The 11,152-nt window shown below is 35.2% G+C and overlaps 1 protein-coding gene across 1 annotated transcript in view; it reads left to right on the forward strand.

Moving 5' to 3' along the window:
• Positions 1-6,753, forward strand: part of CDK17 (cyclin dependent kinase 17) — a 115,818-nt gene extending 109,065 nt beyond the window's left edge. The window contains exons 14-17 of the mRNA XM_030819794.1: positions 1,663-1,705; positions 2,712-2,802; positions 4,416-4,493; positions 5,022-6,753. Of these exons, the coding sequence (XP_030675654.1) occupies positions 1,663-1,705; positions 2,712-2,802; positions 4,416-4,493; positions 5,022-5,059 (250 nt within the window). The 3' untranslated portion in view covers positions 5,060-6,753. The remainder of the gene's footprint in view (positions 1-1,662; positions 1,706-2,711; positions 2,803-4,415; positions 4,494-5,021) is intronic.
• The last annotated feature ends 4,399 nt before the right edge of the window (positions 6,754-11,152 follow it).

The raw sequence follows: 11,152 nt of genomic DNA on the forward strand, positions 1-11,152 counted from the left end.
ATTCATTTAAGTTTCTTCTTAGACCTACCCCAAGATCAATCCAAGGCTCCCAATAAAATTTGAGTCAGAACATTTTTACTTGTAGAATGTATTACATTTTCAGGAGATAACATAGAATAACCCCTTTGACTGCATTTTCCATCTCCCTGCCCCCCATCCCCCCCAAATTTTGAAAGTCACCAAGATACCAAATAAGGACATCATTTATTTTAACCCAGAGCCATTCACATTGCTCACAACATAACACACTTGTTCTGCTTCCTTTTATTTTCAAGCTAGGGAAGGAAGAGCAAAATAGTTATGACACCAAAAATATTTTTAAAGTATTTATGTGAGTTGGTACTCTTATTGTTACTATAGCAACTAATACCATTCTAACTAGATTCTCTTAGGAAGAATAATAATACGTGCTGGGCTTTTTTTGCATGTCTCTCCCAAGTAGCATAAATTCTATTTTTGTCCTTTAATTATTTTTTGGTAATGTTTAGTGTAGAAGGTTGAAGCTTTTCTTTGAAGCAGAGTCTCCATAACTGTAGTGCCTAGTTTGTGCCCAGGGAACTCTGGATATGTGCTAGAATGGCAAACTACATAGAATGTCTAGACTGCAGCATCCACAGGACCCACTTGAGAGCACTTGGAAGAAAATGTTACTTTATTCATAATTGTACTTCTACCAGTGAAAGGCAGTGTAAGATAGAACCTGTTACTTCTGGTCAAGAGATTATTCCATTAAGATAATCCCAGGCTGGGCACAGTGGCTCATGCCTGTAATCCCAGCACTTTAGCGGGGCCAAGGCAGGCGGATCACCTGAGGTTGGGAGTTTGAGACCAGCCTGACCAACATGGAAAAACCCTGTCTCTACTAAAAATATAAAAAATTAGCCAGGCGTGGTGGTGCATGCCTGTAATCCTAGCTACTCGGGAGGCTGAGGCAGGAGAATCGTTTGAACCCAGGAGGTAGAGAGGTTGCAGTGAGCCAGGATCACGCCTTTGCACTCCAGCCTAGGCAACAAGAGTGAAACTCTATCTTTAAAAAAAAAAAAACAAACATAATCCCTAACCCTACTACCCCTAGTTATACTAATTTCATCTTTATTATATCATTAGTTTTATATCCGTTATTGATGAAGTTTTATGAAGTTATTGTAGCATATTTAAATTGAACTCAATACCTTCTAATACCCCGTGCTAAGCAGACAACTGTAAAAATTTGTTGAATAGCTCATTTCTGTGTTTGTCTTGAACAACAGTGATACATTTTGGCGTCACTTGTCTCTGTGTTTTCATCTATGTAATAGGAAAATGATGCTCTTATATATTTGAGTTTAGTGAAAGACTGCAAAAAGTGATACAATATTTAAGCTTTCTTAATACTAAAGTTACTTTGTTTTGAGACAGCATGGTGATTTTTTAAATTCTTTAATTTGTTCTTGGATATTGAAAATTCAGATTGAAGCCAAGTTATTTATGGCTTATCCTTAAACAAATAGCAAGGCCAGTCTTTTAAGACTAAAACAGATCTGAGTCTATTTGAAGGCAACAAGAGTGACTATTTTAGGGCATTTAAATTTAGCAGATTAAAACACTTAGAAAATAGTTTTATCTGAAAAGTTTTATCAGCTAAGAGAGGATAAATTTTCACTTGTTCTTTGTTGTTTCTAGGTTAGACTCTGAAGGAATTGAGTTGATAACAAAATTTCTTCAGGTAAGTCAGATCTTACAGTAATTGTTAAATAAGTTGTTAAGCCTCAGCTTCTTCATGTGTAGAATGGGGTCAGTAGAGCTTCTTCAGTATTGTTAATGACAAATAAAATTATCTATGCTTAAGGCACATGTTTAAGTAAAAACGAAAAACAAAACAAAAAAAAAAACCATGGTTTCTCCTAATGTGTCTGGGTCTCTTGTCACCTACAACAGTCTGAGGTAGTTGGTTACTGGCATTGATCAGCTGTGTCAAGGCCTCATTCTCTGCAATTAATGCTCTCTTATGTTCTCTTTTCCTTATACCTGCAGCCTTTGGAGGATGCTCTGCCTCCAAATGCCATTCATATTTCCCTCCAAAGCAGGAATTAGGGGGGACGATAAGGGTAGTACCAGCCACATTAGTCCTCTTGAAACTTGGAAGCAAAAGCTTTACAGAAACCCCTATGAGGTTTCTTTCCAAGTCTTATTGGCCAGAACATTAATTGTAAGAAAGACTGGGAATTGGGGAGCAGGATTGTCATAATTAGCCTAAATTTAGAACAGTTATGATTCATGATTCATCTATCAGAGTTGATGGACACCTTGAACAAACCTAGGTTGTATCATCAAAGAAAAAAGGGAAATGAGTATTGGATAGGTAATTAAGAATGGCTGCCATAAAATTACTGGGTATATGTCCACCAGTCCTTTGGTGTTCATGAAGAGAAGTAACTACACAGGTCAAATATTTTAATTTTTCTTTGCTTCAGAAAATACAAGCAATGTAAATTCTTGTTTAAGATCCAGCCTTATCTTAGAACTGTGGAACTGAGATGTTATTACACAATCTCAACAGTGACTCAAATTAGAGTATAACTGGAGTATTCCAAATTGTTGGTTGAAAAATAGTCATCATATTAAATAATCAAGATTTTTTAAAAGTAGCTCTAAATGCTAATTTGCCCATCTCCTACTTTTTGCAGTAATTAGAGAAAAAGCTAATGAAGCAGTTCTTTGCTTTTTCACAGTATGAATCTAAGAAAAGGGTTTCAGCTGAAGAGGCCATGAAACATGTGTACTTTCGAAGTCTGGGACCAAGAATACATGCTTTACCAGAAAGTAAGAGAAATCCTGAAGTGTTTTCCCCGCTTTATTTTTATTTGTCCAAGGTTAGGGACTGGGGTGATTGGGGAGATGGCTATTGATTTTTAAGCCTAAGATTCTAGTCTTTTCTATAGTTAGATTAGAATTTCTTGAAGGGAGGTGTGTGTCTTATTTCCCTATGATTTAGTTATTTCTTGTAACACTGAGCACATTGTCACTCCTCTGTAGGAAACCAATAGTACTTAGGCAAGGATCATTAATCTTATTGGACTTTAGTTGAAACATGCCATCTGATGACAGGCATTGTCCCTAGGCCCAATCTAGCTTCGATTTAGCGTTGTTAAAAGTGAATTTCAAACAAAAACTAATGAAGCATAACCAAAACATAAATTGTTTTCTTGTGAAAATACACAAGATACAAAGATGATTTTCCTTTATTGTGGTCACTCTGACTTTACTATCCCCATGACAGCAGTGAGCATATTGTCAAAGTCACTGTAATAGCAGATTTCCCATGCCTGAGTAACGTTGATTTTACTTGTAACATTCTATTTTTAGATTACCACAGTATTTTACTTTAAAATAGAGTAAGGTGAGTAGGGAATTAGAAGAATGTTTGGGAACTAAGATGCCAAAAGCTTTCATTAATTTCCTATTCTCATTTATTAGACAATATTGATTCATCAAAGCTTGTGTAGCAGTCAGTGACAAAGCTAATTGGAATAAAAAAATCCTTAATACTTTTCAACTTTACTGGATATATTTAAATGAAAGAATACCTCTCTGACAGAGATTGGAAATGAAAGAGATAAATTACAAGTTTTCTTTTAAAGATATTTGTATTTCACTGGGCGCAGTGACTCATGCCTGTAATCCCAGCACTTTGGGAGGCCGAGGTGGGCAGATCACAAGGTCAGGAGTTCGAGACCAGGCTGACCAACATGGGGAAACCCTGTCTCTACTAAAAATACAAAAATTAGCCGGGCGTGGTGGCGCATGCCTGTAATCCCAGCTACTTAGGAGACTGAGGCAGGAGAACTGCTAGAACCTAGGAGACAGAGGTTGCAGTGAGCCGAGATCATGCCACTGCACTCTAGCCTGGGTGAGAGAGTGAGACTGCGTCTCAAAAAGAAAAAGATATTTGTGTTTCATTATTAATACCAAGTTTTACTCTGAGGTAGGCAGTTATGGTTATACAAACCTTTTCCTTGTTTTTTGCTAAAATTCCGAAGATAGCTTGAGGGCCTGATACCTTCATGTCATTGTAAGGAGACAGAGAGAAAGGACAGAGAGAATTAACACCTAGTATAATAATATATTTTGACTGGGTCTCCCAACCCCAGAAAGTCCTGGAACAGACAGTGTATATTCTCCTCAGAGAAACACTTGCTCACAGCCTGCTCTGACACAGAGTTGGGAGAAGAAAGGTTCTAAAGGTGGATTGCTTCATTCATTTAGTTTTCTCCTCAACACATTGGGACAAAAAGGAAAAATTTCAGCAGGGCTATCACCTTGTAAAAGGGTTTCATATTGAATCAGTATATGCTTTGTAAACATTTGTTGATAGTTGGGTTATGTTTGTTTTAATGTTAGACCTTCACCTAATAATTTTTGTCTATGCATTTTAGGTGTGTCAATATTCAGTTTGAAAGAGATTCAGTTGCAAAAGGACCCGGGTTTTCGAAATTCTTCTTATCCAGAGACAGGTGTGTTTGTCATAAACCATTTCACATGTCGATCGTGAATTTTTGCGCGGAACCAAGCTTTTGGTTTATAAATTGATCGGTAAAATTATTGATGTAAAAACCAATGTACAGTGCATTCCACAACTGTTTATGTTTAGCATTGCACGTACTCACTTTTCTGTATGATGTGGGCAGCTCAGTAAATCTTCAGAGAAAAATCTGACTCAGTCAAGTCAGGGATCCTGAAAGCTGCAGATGGCACAAAGACCTTTTACAAGTGACTTGGCTTGATTACTGCACACGCCATCCCTGGTACCTGAGGCAGAAGACACATCTTGTGCTTCCCTAGTCATCAGGTTCATCACTTCGAAGCATAGAAGCTGTAGACTGACCCCATCAACAGAAGGGTCATTTAAGACAGTGCTGATCACTCTTACCATGGAATATTAGCTTTTGCTGGTGGGAACATTAGCTTCCTAGTCACCAAATAACTGTATGTGGGATAAAACTGAACCTTGAACTGCCTCATAAAATGACTTTATATTTTAGGACATGGGAAGAACAGAAGACAGAGCATGCTCTTTTAAGTCTGATAACATGGTTTCAAGCCCAGCCCCCAGCCTTTCTTACCAATCAAGGACTCAGAACTGAAGGCAATTATTTCTTTTGGTGGACTTGGAATCTCCGTTTGTCTACACTGTCCTCTTCACAGTGGAGTCTTTTTATTTCAGACCTACAGATTGTTTTTATATTTGTTGTCACAGTGTGACAATTTTTTGTACAGTCGGTTTTAAGGTCTTCTCTGCCATTAGAGCCAGTAGGTTACAGCTATTGATGTAACTGTAGCTGCAATTTTTGTGCAGGACTGAGAAACACAGTGCATTATTTATTGCGGAATCATTGCTGCTAAATAACTACTGTCTGTTTATTTAACACAACAATTGAATGCCTGAAGAAGTTGCAGTGGCTTTATTATATGTGAATGCATCTGTTTCTCCTCACGAATTGTTTTACTGCTGCATTTTTTGTTTTTAAAATTAAACTGCAGTGTTTCCTGGAATGTAAATTTAGCTTTGCTTAATAGTAAAATAAGTGAGCCATCTTGAACACTTTAAGTTTATACTATATAATTTCTTAATGAACATTGGCAAATAGAGTAGCTAAGAGATTGACAAGCACATTATGTTTAGATAAGCATGTGATGCAGAAGTTGATTCAAGCAAGTGAATCCCTGACATTTTGAGGATCTCACATTAGACACCAACAAATTAAAGCTCCAAAATTATTTATTTTTTACCTGTTCCTCACTTTAGAAACGTCTACTGCATATTACTGGATATTTGTATACTAATACACTTAACCTGTTTTACATTGTGTTTTAAATTTAGTTAAAACTTAACCGTGGAAGTCCGTTCAAACACGAAAGGTCTTGCTTCGTTTGTTTTAAATACATTTATTTTATTAGAAAGGATGATACTTCATTGGGGAACAGTTTCTTTCATTCGGGGGCTATGTGTTTCAATAACATTCACTTGGAATCAGCTGAAAGCTGTAATATGTGTTTGAAATGAGCCATGATAAATTACAAACAAGAGAAATGAGAACTTACAGGATTGCTTGAAATTATTGTGGGTATTATCTGTTTACCAGAGATACTAAATATTAGTTTAATTATGCATCTCTTTGAACATCATAAACACACTTTGGTGTTGGTAACAGTATTTTAAGCATTTGTGTTCACTTTTAAGGACTATTTGTTTAGTGCATCTTACAAACTATAAATCTTAATTGGTATATTTTGAAATGGTCATGTAAATTTTTGCCTTATATATCATGAAAATAGTCATAACTTAATTTCTTTTCCTGAAATTCACTGTAAAACATTCAGGGGTCCTACCATTTCTCTTCAGGAAATCTTGTAGTTTATTGTTGTTATTTAACAGTATTAAGTGGATTTTTGTATATTTCATTTTAACTTTATTTGTGAATAGTGATTGTGGCATGTTTGGGGTGTTATTTTAATATTTCATGATACTGAAATTTTAATTTTTAAAAAAAAAATTTCTGGAAGAAACAGATTCATGTGTAATGGTGAATATTGGACCACTACTGCTTTTCACATTTGTAAATTGGTTTTATGTTAAACCTTGTAGCCTAACAAACTGCTGTTCTTTCTAACTGACAGACATGTATTAATATTGTACTTTGAAGGTTATAAATATGTGGAAATTCCTTCATTTTGTTTTGAAATTTATAATAACAAAATCTCCATGTTGTTAAATTGAGTCACAGTTCTTTCTTGGGGTTGAAGGCTGTGCTGAGTGGGGCCCTTTTCTTTTATGGGTCATTCTTAAGATAATCAAGTCTCACTGTGCTAGAGGTATTATTGTTTTTTGTTTGTGCCAATCATTTGCTTAGTAATGTCTGCTAGGTTTTTTTTTATAGCACTCTCAATTATAAAGTATCAAATTTGTCATTTCATAGAATGTATATTTGATTTGTTGCAAATTTGACATACAGTTTTTTCATAGGCTTAATTCTTGTGTATAAAGGGTGAAAATATATATCCATTTGTTACATAAATTGTTTCTTCCTAGGAATTCCTAGGGATATTTCTTCATTTTATTAAGGAATTTGGCAAGCAAACGAGTGTTTGTTTTTTTTGTTTTATTTTTGATACTCGAGCACCATTCAGATCCTGAAAACATTGCAGTGAAGGGAATTGAAACTCCGAAACTTGGAACTTTGAATACCTGTGATTCCTCTTAAACTGATAAGGTTCTTAAAGGTAAGAGAAGATGCCTTTTATGTTTTCTTTCCAAGTGGTACTGTGAACACACATTGGATGTGTCATTCTAGGTGTATAGAGTGGCTACATTCTGAGGCTTTATCAGCTTTCATTTGAAAGGCTGTTTGTTAACATGTTATAATCTGTCTTTTGGACTTGGGACAATTTATGTAGGTTGTTTTTATCTTTTAAAAATTGTGGTGATATATATATATATCATAAAATTCGGCATTGTAATTATTTGTATGTGTACAGTTCAGTGGCATAATTATAGCCACAAAGTTGTATAACAGTTACCACTATCTACTTCTAAAATTTTTCATCACTCTGAACAGAAATTCTGATTTTACCCTTCCCCGCAGCCCCTGGTAACCGCTAATCTACTTTGTCTCTGTGAATTTGCCCATTCTAGGTATTTCAAATAAGTGGAGTCATACCATATTTGTCCTTTTGTGTCTGGCTTATTTCATTCAGCATAATGTTCACAGTTCATCCATGTTTAGCATGTATCAGAGCTTCATTTCTTATCATGACTGAATGATATTCTATTATTATTATACACATTTTGTTTATCGATTTATCTGTTGATGGACACTAGGATAACCCATCTTTTGGCTTTTGTGAATAATGCTGTGTGAACATTGGGGTATAAGCATATGTTTGAGTCCTTGTTTTTAATTATTTGGGGAATATATACACCTAGGAGTGGAATTGCTGGGTCATATGATAATTCTGTGTTTGACTGTTTGAGGAACTGCCAAAATGTTTTCCACAGTGGCTGTACTATTTGATATTTGCAGTAGCAATGCATCAGAGTTCCAGTTTCTCCTCATCCTTGCTAATTCTTTTTTTCCTCTTTTTTATTACATTCATTGTAATAGGTTGAAGTGGTATTTCATTGTAGTTTTTATTTGCATTTACCTAGTGCTTAGTGATGTGGAACATCTTTTCATACTTTTTTGGCCATTTGTTTATTTGCTTTGGATAAACCTTTATCCAAAGGTTTATTCAAGTACTTTGTCCATTTTAAAAATAGGGTTGCTTGTCTTTTTGTCAGTAAGAGTTCTTTATGTATTTTGCCTGTTACACCTTTATGAGGTATTTGATTTGTAATTATATTCTCCTGTTCTTTGGGTTCTCTTTCACATTCTTTGGTGTCCTTTTGTTGCACAAAAGTTTTATTTTATTTTTATTTTTTATTTTTTTTGAGACAGAGCCTTGCTCTGTTGCCCACACTGGAGTGGAGTGTTGCAATCTCGGCTCACTGCTACCTCTGCCTCCCAGGTTCAAGTGATTCTCCTGATTCAGCCTCCCAAGTAGCTGGGATTATAGGCATGTGCCAGCATGCCCGGATAATTTTTACATTTTTAGTAGAGATGGGGTTTCACCATGTTGGCCAGGCTGGTCTCGAACTCCTGACCTCGTGATCCGCCCATTTCAGCCTCCCAAAGTGCTGGGATTACAGGTGTGAGCCACCACGCTCAGCCAAAAGTTTTTAACAACATCCATTTTATCTCTTGTTTGTTGCCTGTGCTTTTGGTGATTTAAGAAAGTATTGTCACGTTTCAAAGGTCATAAATATTTGCTCTTATATTTTCCTTTAAGAGTTTATTATATTTTTAGCTGTCAGATTTAGAGCCTTGATCCATTTAAATTTTTATATGTGATATAAAGTAAGGGTCCGACTTTATTTTGCATGTGAATATCAATTTTTTTTCCAGCACCATTTGTTGGAAAGACTGTCCTTTCCCCATTAAATGGTCTTGGTGCCCTTCTCAGAAATCAGTTAACCATAGGTGTGAGGTTTATTTCTGGGCTGTCAGGTCTGTTCCATTAGTCTGTATGTGTGTCCATAAGGGTTTGTAGCAGAACGTTTTGATTACTGTCTTTAGAACGGTTTAAATCAGAAAATGTCAGTCTTCCAACTTTGTTCTCTTTGTGAAGATTGTTGTAGCTATTCAGAGTCTCTTGAAATTCCATATGAATTTTAAGATGGGATTTTCTATTTCTGCAACAACAACAAAACACCATTGGGATTATGATAGGGATTGCATTAAATTAGAATCTATAGATCACTTTGGGTAATTTAATAATATTAAATCTTCCAGCCCATGAACACAAGATGTCTTTCTATTTAGTTAGGTCATCTATAATTTTAGCAACATTTTGTAGTTTTCAGTATACAAGTCTTTTGCCTTCTTAAATTTATTCCTAAGCATCTTATTCTTATTGATGTTATTGTAGATGGAGTTGTTTTCTTAATTTTTTTGGATTTTTTCATTGCTAGTGTATGGAAATACAAGTAATTTTTGTGTGTTCCTTTTGTATTCTGCAGCTTTGCTAAATTTGATTATTAGCACTAACAGGCTTTCTGTGGAGTCTTTAGGGTTTTCTACACATAAGATCTTGTTACCCGCAAGGAATGATAGTTTTGCTTCCTCCTTTATAATTTGGATGCTGTTTATTTCTTTCTGTTGCCTAATTGCTCTGTCTAGGACTTCCAGTACTATGTTGAAGTGATGAAGGAACATGTCCTTGTCTTGTTTTGATCTTAGGGGCAAAGCTTTCAGTCTTTCACCATTGAGTATGCTATTAGCTGTGTCTTTCTATGTATGGTCTTTAACGTGTTAAAGAAGTTCCCTTCTATTCCTAGTTTATTGAGTATTTTTATCTTGAGAATATTGGGTTTTCTTCAAATGCTTTTTCTCTATCAGTTAAGATGATCATATTGTTTTCTATATTCTATTGATGTATATTACATTGATTTTCATATGTTAAACCACTCTTGCATTCCTTGGATAAATCCCACTTGGTTATGGTATGTAATTCTAATAGGCTGCTGCATTTAGTTTGCTAATATTTTTTGAGTATTTTTGCCTATATTCATAAGGTATTTGGCCTGTAGTTACTTTTCTTACAGTGTTTTTGTCTGGATTTGGTATCAGGGTAATGCTGGCTTAATAGAATGAGTTAGGAAGTGTTCTCTCCTCTTCAGTTTTTTGGAATAGTTTGAGGATTGGCGTTAATTCTTCCTTAAATGTTTGGTAGAATTCAGCAGTGAGGTAACCTGGTCCTGGCTTTTCTTTGTTCAGAGGTTTTGATTAATGATACAATCTCCTTGTTATATATAATTTTATTCAGGTTTTAAATTTCTTGTCAGTTTTGGTAGTTTGTGTGTTTCTAGGAATTTGTCCATTTAATCTGTTATAACCAGTTTGCTGACATAAACTTTTTCATAGTAGTCTCTTATAATCCTTTTTATTTCTGTTATTGATTTCTAGTTTCATTCCATTGTGGTTAGAGAAGACAGTTTGTATGATTTCAGTTTTTAAAAATGTATTAAGAGTTGTTTTGTGGCCTAACATATGGTCTGTTCTGGAGGATGCTTCGTGTATGCTTGAGAAAGTATGTCTCATTCTATGAAAAATGTTGTTGGGTAGAGTGTTTGGTATGTGTCTGTTGGGTCTAATTGGTTCATAGTGTTCAGTTCCTCTCTTTCTTTACTGATCTGACTCTTTTGTACATTATTGAAGTGGGAGCATTGACATCTCCAACTGTTATTGCAGGATTGTCATATTTCTCCTTTCAGTTCTGTGAGTGCATGCTTCATATATTTGGGGGCCCTGTTATGGGGTGCATATGTGTTTATAATTGTTACCTATCTTCTTGATGGATTGAACCTTTTAGCAATATATAATGTCCTTTGTCTCCTGTAACTTTTTTTTGATACTTTAGTCTATTTTATCTGACAAAAATATGGCCACCCCATATCTTTTGGTTACTATTTGTATGGAATATTTTTTCCATTTTTTTTATTTTCAGCCTCTTCAAAGTAAAAATACAGTGTCTGTGTTTTTAAAGTGAGTCTCTCGTAGATAGCATATTGACGGAT

The sequence above is a fragment of the Nomascus leucogenys genome, chromosome 10, assembly GCF_006542625.1.
Source record: "Nomascus leucogenys isolate Asia chromosome 10, Asia_NLE_v1, whole genome shotgun sequence".
NCBI classification, from domain to species: Eukaryota; Metazoa; Chordata; class Mammalia; order Primates; family Hylobatidae; genus Nomascus; species Nomascus leucogenys.